The sequence below is a fragment of the Epinephelus fuscoguttatus genome, linkage group LG17 (genome assembly GCF_011397635.1).
Source record: "Epinephelus fuscoguttatus linkage group LG17, E.fuscoguttatus.final_Chr_v1".
NCBI lineage: Eukaryota > Metazoa > Chordata > Actinopteri > Perciformes > Serranidae > Epinephelus > Epinephelus fuscoguttatus.
In genome coordinates this window covers 7,942,118-7,954,665 of record NC_064768.1, presented here as the reverse complement: position 1 = coordinate 7,954,665, position 12,548 = coordinate 7,942,118, and the positions used below count along the sequence as shown (strand labels likewise).

Sequence of the window (12,548 nt, the reverse complement as noted above, 5' to 3'; positions counted from 1 at the left end):
TCCGGAGATAATGCTAGGCTAAATAAACAGCTGAGCTCTGTTTACAGGCTACGCTGTCAGTCAGTGTGCGGGCTGGAGATTGGCGGAGCAGAGAGGGGAGGGGGGTCCCCACTAGGTATGGTAAACAAGTATGTGTGTATGAAGTGTGTGTGTGTGTTATGCCAGAAGAGTCAGAGTTTGGGATGGAGTGGAGTGTTACCGGAGAGTTTTTGGAGTGCTCAAATAAATGGGCCTTTTTCCCGAATGCTCCTCTGGTCTCCTGCTCGTGAGGGATTCATTACAATATCGTAACATGGTTTAGATTTCTAAATAAACATTCACCTCGTCACTAGATAGACCTACTCCTGAAAAACTCGTGCGCAAGGCTTTTTGTCCCTACGAGGCCACCGTCATTTACCCGACGGGAGGGGTGAGCGAGCGAGCCCTGCAATCTAGAATTTGACCACTGATGTCACTGTTTTCAACCCATTTTACACACTGGCCCTTTAAAACTTAACATTAAATCATTTTAAAAATGTATTATGTGATTTTTATGTGAAATTTTAATCTGAAATGTGACTAAAATGACAGATACATGTAGTGCGGTAAAAACTGCAGTATGTACTTCTGAAATGTAGTAGGACTAGCAGTGATGGGGAACAAAAAGGAGAACAGAAGTGTTTAACAGTTGTGACCTGGAACAGAGAAAAAATATCCAAGGAAACATAAAGGCAACCAGATGATGTACAGAACTCAACATGATACATGCATATTAATATAAAACATAACAAACAGTGGAAAACTGAATGAAAAGGTAGTCATAATAGTGTGTGTGTGTGTGTGTGTGTGTGTGTGTGTGTGAGACTGTCAGATTGTGTGGAAAAACAAACAGCTGGCTGATAAAAATAGTGAAAGCAATCAATAGTCTAAATGAATTTAAACAGGAATGTATGTGCAATAAAAGTATATGCATGAGAAATTTCAGCCCAGTTGCTAAAGTCAATGTTGGCATTGCATGTTTCTGTAAATAGCTGATGCGTTACATCTGTATGCTTCATTCATGGCATAATCAATGTTTCAACAGTGACAAAGTTTATGAGCTGACGCTCTTATTAAAAGGAGGAGAGGATGGTGTGATGTCGAGGCAAGACAGCTGCCAAACAGCCAACGGCAGCAGACCAACAAAAAAAATTTTTCTTGTTTGTTTATTTGTTTTTTTTATGAGATTTTGGGACATTTCCAGCTGTGATTTTAGAGAGACCAAATCAGGTACTTTAAACCAAAACATAATGTTTTCCTAACCATAACCAAGTGTTGACAGTGTTGGCAACTGCCCTAAGGCCCGAGCTGAGGTAAATAGAATCAAACAATTGAAATTAAAAAAAAAAAAATGAATAAAGACATTTACACTGATCATCATCAATGACAAAACCATCCTCACAGTCTGAACAGTTTCACTTTCAAGCAGCAGATCAGATCGAGCAGTTGGTTTTATTGTGGCGGTGCCAGTTAGCAGACAGCTGATGATCTGATACCAAGCGTAGAGGCATACATCCCTCTGTTTTTCTCAAGGTGGACGTCTCAATTTCAGCAGACATTCAGTCCAAGTGGAGGCCTGCTGGTTCATTTGTTCCACTGCATCAATCACATGAAGACGAAAAAGAGACACAAGGGAGGAAAATGTATTTTTCATGAAACATTCAGGAGTAGGAAAAGATTTCTCTGCCTCATTGTGGAGCAGCGATGCATATCTGTGTATATAATTAAATTTTGTTTTATTTTGGGTAAAATTATTTGCAAAGTTCTTTTAACAAGCTTGACAGGGTTGCATTAAAATGGAGTCATGTATTTAGTCACATTTTGGTGGAACTAGTCAGCATTTGGACCAAACTGATGAACACAGACAGGAAATGGAAACTGTTGCAGGAGTGATTTAATAAAAACTAGATAAAGTTTAATAATCTACAAATTTATTACAGCCAACTTTTCAAGTTTGCAGCGTTTATTAGCTAAAAGACAAATAATCAGAGTTGGGTATAATGTGTTATAAAGTAACGCGTTAGAGTACTTTGATTACTTTTTGCAGTAACGAGTAACCTAACGCGTTAGTTTGCTGTTTGAGTAATCAAATACTTCAGTACATTTCCAAACAAGACATCAGTTACTTCCGTTACTTTTAGAACGCTGGTCCTTCAGCTCCGAAACAGCAACGACTGTCTTTTGGTTCTAATAACGGAGATAACGTTAAACCTATCAGTCTGAAAGAAGCCACGGAGCTTGTGGCTCGCTACGTGGTCGGAGAAATGCTGCCATTGTCTACGGTGGAGTCTAAATAGGTGGAGTAGGACTCGCTGACAGACATATTTCAGACTCAGGACTTGCATTATGCCTGGTACACACTACACGCTGGTACTCACCAATTATCCCCGGTCGTCTTTCACGGCGTGTGTGATGTCATCGGGTTATTCTTGTCCTATTTTTATTACTTTCACTATTATTTGAGTCACTGCCAGAACTGTGTCTGTTCATGTGCCAGCAGACATGTTGTTGTAGTCACCTAAAAGCGTCAGCAGATGGAAGGAGCTACATTTGAAGCGCCATAAGTAAACTATCAAGCTACTGTATCTTCCACAGGAAGTTCTGACAAATGTTTCAGAATAAAAGCCTATTTAGAAAATGGAGGGATTCTCTCAGCCGAGGTTATAAGGGGCTTTTAATTTGAAACAAGTGTTGAGTTTGAAATGACGGTGCGATATGTTAACTTTACAAAGACAACAGAGCAGATAAAAAGTAAATATATAAACACACAGAGGGATTAATAAATAACGGACCATCTATAATGTAGTCTGTTTCAAATGAAGCTGGGAACTTCTGCAGTTGTGGTGAGTAAAAGCCCCGCTGCTATTTGTTAATGTTATTACTTTATGTCCGACCGTGAGGATGTACCATTGTTTGCTAGCTTGATGCTAATGACAGTAACGTTAACTCAGCGGGTTGACAAAGTGCCTCTGCTGTTTCACACCATCATTTCCCCCTTTTACTCTGTGTGGTAACATCCCTAGAGGAAATATTAAAAACGCTGGGGTGTTGTTGTCATACAGTTGTCTACGGCAGCAGATCGTTCTGTGTTTCTACTGGTCAAAGTGACGGCTGTGATGGGAGAACTGGATCTCAGTGAAGGGCAAATGGTCCATAATTTTAATTCTGGAGACAAAAAATGTAGGCTTAGCACTCTGTGGTCCATTGGCCAATAGGGAATGTAGAATACTCAAAAGTACTTTAAAAGTGCTTGAGTTACTTTTCTCAGGGAGTAACGTTGGAAGTACTTTTAAAGTAATTGAGTTACTTTACTCAGGGAGTAACGCAGTAAAGTAACTGGTTACTTTTTTTTAAAAAAAGTAACACAGTAACGTACTTTGATTACTTTTAAAGTAACCCTTACCCAGCACTGCAGATAATATGTGGAGTATCACTTTAACGGAAACAGGAATATTGACATGTTCCTTTAGTCAAAAAATTGCCTTACTCTGATTTTGTGAACATAAATATGAACGATCATAACATTTCTTTCTTTTTCTTTTGTCCGTTTCTGCAGTCATGTCTGGGGTTTCTCAGCTGAGCACCAGAGACATCACAGAGACGTCCGTCACTCTGTTCTGGACTGCACCTCCTGTCCAGTATGACACCTACTACATCACTTTCACCAGCCAGGTACAAATATATTCATTCTGATGTTCGCAGTTTGATACTAGATGAAGTCTTTTTCCTGAGTGGTCATACAGCCTCAGGATAACTCAAAGTCTGTTGCTCAAGTTGAATCATTTTTAATTTGAGTTTATGTGTCATTGTGTGACATATCCATTTGGATCTGAAATGACTTTGCTTGCATCCACATTATTTAGAATTTTAGCTGCATGTTCAATTTGAAGATGAGAAAAAATCTACCTGGGGATTTAGTTTTGGTTTAAGGGGGCATTTTTATGCCTGTTATTAGACAGACACTTGAGAGATGATTTATGGGGAATAACATCTGACAAAGGACCAGGAACCTCTATGGTTAATCAGCAGCCCTTTAACCCCTGTATGACCAGGGTGCCATAGATTTATTTTTTGATCAAGCTGCAACCTTTGGCATTGAAGGCCACTTGAGGCTGGCTCCAGAAGAGAGACCCCCATGTTAAAAAGTCCAGCTTTACAGCAGAAATGAGGGTTGTTTACAGCCTGGTACAAAAAACATTTTCTAAAAGTTAGTTCTGTTTCCTCTGTCAAGTTTATAACTACAGTTTTTGTCCCACGATATTTCCTACAATGACATTCTCAGCAGGAAACCACCCGCTGCTCCAATTTGCCAAATTCACCATGTAAATGCAGTGTGTCAGGTGCAGATACACCTAGCTTTTAAAGGGAATGGGAGATGACGCTCTGAGTGGTTGAATTCATGTTTTACATAAAACACAGCTATGGTTAATCGAAAGTCCCCCAAATATAGTGATGTTGCACATCAAATTAAACAGCAGAACCTGGGCTACAAGGCTGTAAAAACCCTTTTTACATGCCCCAAACAGAGCTCAACCAACAACTAAATAAACAACAACAAATCCAACTCCATACAGCACCGATATCCCGACCCACGCGGTTTATTTTGGGCTCTAACTCGACTACACGTTATGCAAAACACACGCTGTTCATCTCAAATGAAAGCTGAGACTCCGCAGTTTCCACACGTACGTATGTGCCAAAGCACTCTACACCAAAGCTTCAGAGAGACAGTGGACAAAGAACAGAAATCTTTTCGCCAAAATATATTTGTAATATCTCTCTTACCTTGTTGTTTTTCCCCGTGAAAAAATGAAATGAAAGATATGGGATTGTACGTGACAAAAATCACATGCAAACATGGTGCATATTTTGGAGAGCTCGTCTGAATTTTCTGTACTAAAACCTCTCTAATATTGTTCTGCTTCACTTTATCAGAATCAACCTTTGCAGAGTTAATGTTCACATATTGTGCTATGATTTGATAGAGGTTTAGAGCTGCTGCATCATTCCAAAGGGATACTCATCCTGAAAATGTTTTTTTTTTAGTATGCCATCTTCATTTACTCTTCACATATGACACATATACTGATATTTACATATCTTAACAAATCTCACAAGTGTTCCCTTTACCATGACACCAGATGTATTCAAATAGACCTTGTGGTTGCAGAGATATATTCATTTCATTATGGGTATGCAATTTTCAAGCAGAGGCCTATAAAATAGGCTTAGCTTTGAAAAGGTTAAGAGAATAAATACAACACCTTTGCCTCTTGCGCCTTATTTTGTGCCCAGATTATGTGCCATTTAACTGACATGCCCTAAATGCACTTATGTCATGCACTTTAGGGCATGCGCCATTGATTGCTTAAAAAAGGACCCAATAAGTCAGATCCACTCTTCCCTCCTCCACAACTCCACCATCTTGTCAAATTAAGGTCACTTCCTGCTCCAAAAAAAAATCAAAGATGGCGACGGCCAACGTGCCAAACTCGAGGCCTCAAAACAGATGTTTACAAACCAATGGGTGATGTTCATTATTTTATCATGGATGTAGCTGCCATAAGGGTGGCTAATGATTTTTAATACTTTTTCATGTAGATTTCACTTTGTCTGATTGTAATGTAAGGGTTGTTTGAAATGTTTTTAAGGTTTTTCACCTCAGCACTTGTGCACATAGCCATACGATTGGCTGAAAGCGAACACACCTGATTAACTGATGAATCTGTCAATCAGAATCATAAATTTGATTGACAGATTTATCAGCCAATGGTGACGTTCGTTGACCTGCGACGTCAGGGGAGTCTCAAAATTCACCACACAGATTTCTCTCACAAATGTAGAGAGGTTCACAAATGAGAAGCAGTTTGTAAATGCACATTCAGCGATTCGCATGATCTGTGAATTTATATTACAAATGTGCCTCAAAATAATATTTGTGAAGCAAAGCATGTGCATTTCCGAATTTATATTACAAGTTTGCATAAAAATTATGTTTGTGAACCAGAGCGTGTGCATTTGCGAGACAGATTGTGTGCATTAGTGAGTCCGAAATACAACTGCGAACCAGAGCATGTGCATTCTTGAAAAACCCTGCGTGAGTTCATTCATTATGAGACTGATCTGACCCCATATGTAACTGTCATAATTTCATTAATGGCACACTTTTAAAAAGTCAATTGAAAAAAGCAACAAATGTACATAAACCAACATGGGAAACTGTAGATATAAGGAAACTATGGAAGCGTATTGCCGATGAAACTGGAAAAACTGATCAGTATCAAATAATAAAGTGAAAATATCTTGTAACATGAAAACATCTTGTAAAAAAAAATGTGAAAAACATCTTTTTAGAACGAGACACATTTTTGACATTATTACCTTTTTTTCTGGCATGGCAGCAAACACCTCCATAACAAACATAAAAAATGACAAAGTTATTGTATTATAAAAGGTGGAGAATTAATGTGGAAAAGATATGACTGCATATTCACACACAGACCAGGATTCTGTTCACAACCTGCAGAACAACAGAGACATAGATAAACACATGCATGTTTCTAGAGATAATTCAGACAGCAGATGTATTTGTCGGTAGATGTGGCTCACCACCAAAACGAGCAGGAGTTTGCTCTCTGAGAGTCGAGGATGTCCCAGCATTCAGAGCTGCTCAGGGGGTCGAAACCGACATCCGGTTGTGTTAAGGGGAAACACTGCAGCCAAAGTTTGCGCAAGATCCTCAGGGAGCTTTAAAACACGATGACAAACAGACAGTAAATGTAAAACTGCTGTGCATCACCTTAAACAACCTCTACTGTCATTGTGACCTTTGGCCTGCAGACAATCAGACCAGAGCTCTTTCTCTTTTGTTTTCAAATTAAATTTATGTACAACAAAAGGACAAACTGTAGGTAAACAGGGCCTGAGGATTTGCACAGATGGAGGAAGTCTCCAGGAGGAATTATTCAATGAACGCCAGGTTAAATGTAATAAATTCTGGGAGTTTGGATAAGGATTGTGTTTAATGTGGCAGCTCTCTGTGCAGATCATGTATCTTTTCCATGACAACCAGGATAACAATGTTCACGATAGTCCCACAAAACCCACAAAAAGACTACAAACAATAAATTTAACAAGGATTGAGAGACTTCAGCAGCTCTGCGATTCATTGATACTGATGCATCTGTACACTGGATGTTGATACAGGAGCAAACTGAACATTATTGTCTCCTATATGTTTAAAAAAATACTAAATTTAGAATATAAAAGGGAAAGCAAACACAGATGAAAGTGTGAATTTGTCCTTTTGAGGATCATTTACAGTAACTTATAAATAATAAATCAAAATTTGAGTGCAAAACTGTTGTTTTAAACCATTGAAAACTTTAAAAATTCACAAGAATCATCCGTATGTTTGGAGAAGCTTTTGAACACTATCACAAAATTGGCATTATCATATCTTCAGTTCAACCCACGGCCGCTGCGCCAAGGACTGAGCCTTTGTGCATGGGGCACCTGCTCTATCCACTAAGCCACCGACGTCCCATCTTGATGCAGCTCTGACACAAAGTCACACTCTGAGGAAGATTTCTACATCAAAGTTCTTTACTTAGAGTCTTTTGAGTAAAAGTTTAGTTTATTTGTATTACATTCAGCCTCCTATAAACATGTTTCTGTCTTTTATAATTTCTTTCATTGTTATGTTCCCATCAGATCCCTTTAGTTTAAACTGTGAAAAAAATGCACTATTTTCTTCTTTTCTAAATACACTACCAGTATTTTTTACGAATCTCAGAGAACAGATGTGTAGGTGACTGCAGCTCCGTGCTCATCCTCCTGCACTCTTTTGCACTCAGAATGTTCCCGCTGCACCAAAGCACATGTCAGATTTGTTTAAATAAATTTTCAGAGTTGTGCTGTAGGAGACACAAACATTCAAAATTCAGTTCTGGTTTATAAAGACACATAGAGGTGGAATAGCAATTCAGTGTCTGTCTCTGCTTGCACCGGACAGTTCAAGAACTCAATCCTAAAGAGGGAAGGGCAGGAGGTCATGCAGACTCACAGAATTAAGACTCAAAGTCAACACACTTTTAATTGAGAATTGATGTCATTGACCAAACTTAAAAACTACAATGTCAAATTAAAAAAGAAATAAAAAAAAACAATGGTCTGCATAAAGGGCACTTATCTAGACAAAGGCCAAAGGGCAGGACTTAAAGGGATAGTGCACCCAAAAATGAAAATTCAGCCATTATCTACTCACCCATATGCCAAGGGAGGCTCTGGTGAAGTTTTAGAGTCCTCACATGCCTTGTGGAGATCCCAGGGGAGAGGGGGTAGCAACAAAACTCCACCTAATAGAGGCTTACGGCGCCCCAGATTCAAATGTCCAAAAACACATAATTGAAACCACAAAATATCTCCATACTGCTCGTCCGTCGTGATCCAAGTGTCCTGAAGCCCCGACATAAAAAGTTGTTTGGAAAAACGTCATTTGAACTCTGTTTTTAGCCTCACTGTAGCCTGTAGCTCTGACTGCCTCTTTGTAGACCACGCTCACAATAAATTATTCAGGGACTGAGTCATTTCTGTGTTGCAAATCCAATCAGAAAGGTCAAAATGTTGCACATAGCATCTAATAAATCAAACCAGGATCAAACGGAGATTCTCACCTCGACAAACACGTAGGAAAATCTGTCATTAAATTCACAGGACAGCAATGAAGCATCAACAACAAATCTGTTCCCTGGAAAAGAAAGTTGACTTTTTTGGTGATGTTTGGATCAAAAAGCCCAGTGTAATATATTCTGACTAACTGTTCTGGCGTTATCTAAACCTTCATTACTCAGGAGCTCCAGAAACATGTTTCTGAGAAACACTTGAGATTTTATCCTAAATATTAGGCTACACACATGTTCCACTTAGGAGCATCAAAAACGTTCATGGACACAAATGTAATTCAACTCCCTTTAACTTTATTTCCTTTATAACATGCAATGTTCATGTTATTCCAAGATGAAAAAAAAAACCAAAAACATAATGATTAAGAAAATCAGTAAAGGGGCGTTGGTGCCGTAGTGGATAGTGTCGGCACCCCATGTACAGAGGCGATGCCTCCTTGCAGCGGTCGCAGGTGCGACTCCGGCTTGCAACCGTTTGCTGCATGTCAACCCCCACTCTCTCTCTCTCCCACCCTATTTCAATCTGTCCTGTCCATTAAAGGCAAAAAAGAAAATCAGTAAATATCTTAATCCATTTTAAAGGCAAAATAATAAAAGGGTATACTGTTGGCATTGTGTGTTTCTGCAACACATTCTCACTCCGACCTCGTCAACGTTTGGTCATGGACTTTCCATGTCTACATACGACTTGCAAGGTACCCTCGGTGCATTTGTTGTTGACGTTCTGCTGTGTGAACGTCAGCCTGTCACATGGATTGTGTTAAAGTACACTTCCAGAAATGTACAGTTTGCATACAGACTCTTTCAAAATAAACACACTTCGTCAATGCAACACTGTGAATTGACAACAACTAACAACTAATGCTTGTGGTTGCATTTCCACCTGACGCTGCCAGGTGCCATTAAACAATAATGGCGACCAGCCGCATATCATGGTGACATGAAAGGGCAGTTTCTTTGATCTGTAAGTCACTGACCAAGCTGACCAGATTTCGCCAACTTCGGAAATGTTACATTTGCACGTAATTATCTAGTAGATACATTGAAACTTTATGTTTCAACAACTTGTGGTTCATTGTAGGCACAAAAACACCTTGTTATGCTTAGCAAAAGATCAGGTTTTGTCTTAAAATACCCTGTTTTGGTGGCATAATCCTGACAATCACAGTTTGCAGAAAAAAAAATACGTTTGGTGGCTAAAAAGCTCCTGGAAACACAGCGATGAATGGGTAAATCACAACCAGTTTTGTTGTTTGTTGGTTACACAAACCACCATCCCCTCCACATCCCAGTGACAAAGTCAGCTCATATACTACGTCACTTTAGAATTTTTGATGTGATACGAATGAAACATACATGTAACGCAACAGTTGTGTTTACTCTGTACACAGTGTTCAACAACTGAAAACTTAGTCAGAATCCAGTTTATTGCTAGGTAGGTTTACACATACAAGGCATTTAAAAAATACATAAATATAAATATAAAAATACATATTGATACTATAAAATATATATTAATACTATAAAATAATTGCACTTTATCTGAATTAAAATGGATGAGCAGTGCAGTTTGTAGAAGTGTTGTGAAGAAATGTTCAAAATATATATGAGCTTCTTTTGTCCGCAGCTGCTTCTTCAGTTCAGTAAAACCCTGCAGACAGAAGGCAGCAACACATAAGTTGTTATATCTGCATAATGTGTACTGGGTTTACAATGATTAAATCACATGCACACAACAGCAGGCTGCTACAAAATAACCTTAAAATAATGAACTTAGTTCTACCTGTTTATGTTGCCTCCTTTCTGTTTGTTTTATTCTTTAGATATATTATGGAGCAATTATTGCTACTTCACACTAATAAAAATAAGATTTGACCATACAAGATGAAATACAACGGAATTATAACTGACTAGTGTCTGTTTAAAGTGAACATACCGTTATTGTTTCAAATAATTATTTCTATCCTCATTTTATTATTGAAAGTTAAAAGTCATCTACCTTTGGCTGCAGGTTTGTGTCCACATTGTTCCGCTCTGCCACATCTAGATTTGTTCTGGAAAAGTCCATTTGTTGAGTTATTCATTATTCTACTGAGTATTTATTAATCGCTGCACCCTCTGATTGAAATTCCTCCTCACCCAGCCCATCTGCTCTTTGCACTGCTGCACCTACATGAACCAAAACAGAGTCAGTGCACCAGAGACCTTTCACTTTTTCCACTTTTCTTCCTCACGCTTGTGTCATCAAAATAAGGTCCTCAAAGTCACATTCTGCACATAACAAGGAGATAAAGTGAGGTTTATGCAATGTAGCAAAAAAAAAATTATGATGATGATGAAGTTCAGGTTCAAAGTGACGACACAAAAGCAAACTTGTAAGAAATATAGTTTTAAGAAATGTAAAAGATTAAGTCTTTTTCTTCAGTAAACACAAACACAAGAGTCACTATCAAGCTGATTTAGAGTCGGACCAATGAATAATCTGAGTTTGAAAGAACCCACAACATTAATGTTTATCCTGCTCCTGATGTTGATCATTTTTCATGTTGGTTTATCCAAACATTAAAGTGTTTGTGTTCACAGATCAACAGACACGATTACAAACAGCTTAGCGTCAACTGGATCAACAAAGTTTATATAAGACACATTTAGTAGGAAGAAGAGCTGCAGTCAGAAACATATTCTGATGCAGGTAGATTCACTTTCTCTTAAAGGTCCAGTGTGTAGGATTTAGGGGGATGAATTGGCAGAAATGGAACAGAATATATAATAAGTATGTTTTCTTTGGTGTATAATCACCTGAAAACAAGAATCATTGTGTTTTCGTAACCTTAGAATGAGCTCATCTACAGAGATCACCACCATGTTTCTACAGTAGCCCAGAATGGACAAACCGAACACTGGCTCTATATAGGGCCACTCAGACTTTTGAACATTTTCGAGTCAGCCACTGCAGTTTGTAGCCACCCTGCAACAAGATTGTCTGGAAAAAAAAAAATAAAAAAAATTTAATACACATACTTTATTAGCATTTTACAGTCCCTCCACGATCTCGTGGCAAAAAAACATTGAATTTGCGGCCAGTTTTGTCAAAAATTGCGATAAAAATTGTGGCATTTTTATTTATTTTTTTTTTTTGCAGGAAATTGAAGCAAATGACAAAAATTGCAGCTAATGACAAAAGTAGAAAGAAATGGTTTTTTTTTCTAAATTACTACCTCCAAAAAAATAAGTCATGTAATCACTTGCCATAATAATCATACTGAATATTACAAAAATATCTGCAAATGTTTGTTTTTTTTTATAGTTCTCTTCTGTGGTTTTATTTAATTAGTTTCAAAACATGGACTCCAAAAAAAAAAAAAAAAATCCTGAGTGAATATTGTAGCTCTCAAACCACACAATGTGACTGTAAAACAACATGTAAGATACATCTTCTGTAAACGTAACATTTTAATACATTCAACACATATTGTATGCATTTAAACAGTGCAAATTCTTATGTCAATACAGAGCGTTTCTCCATACTGTAGTGCCATTAGCGCATTTGATGACACGTCTGATGACGTTTCAAATGATGCCACATGCGAGACAACTTCCGGTGAGCCGTAAAAAATGCGGAAAACCACAGAAAAATCCGGAACTGCCCATTGGTCCGACAGCCCATTTGGTCCGACATCCCATTGTTCCGACCATATTAAACCCATTGTTCTGAAGTCCGTTCCGAAATCATCATGATGCCCTATGGTTAAGGTCTGGTTAGGTTTAGGCACAAAAACCACTTGGTTAGGGTCAGGAAAAGATCATGGTGTGGGTTAAAATGAAAAAGAAAGTGACAAACACATA

At 38.2% G+C, this 12,548-nt stretch overlaps 1 protein-coding gene across 2 annotated transcripts in view; it reads left to right on the top strand.

Moving 5' to 3' along the window:
- The window catches only part of LOC125904187 (tenascin), a 103,636-nt gene that overhangs the window by 30,144 nt on the left and 60,944 nt on the right, over positions 1-12,548 (top strand). For both annotated transcript variants that reach the window (XM_049601433.1, XM_049601431.1), the window contains exon 6: positions 3,575-3,690. In XM_049601433.1, coding sequence (XP_049457390.1) covers positions 3,575-3,690 — 116 coding nt within the window. The remainder of the gene's footprint in view (positions 1-3,574; positions 3,691-12,548) is intronic.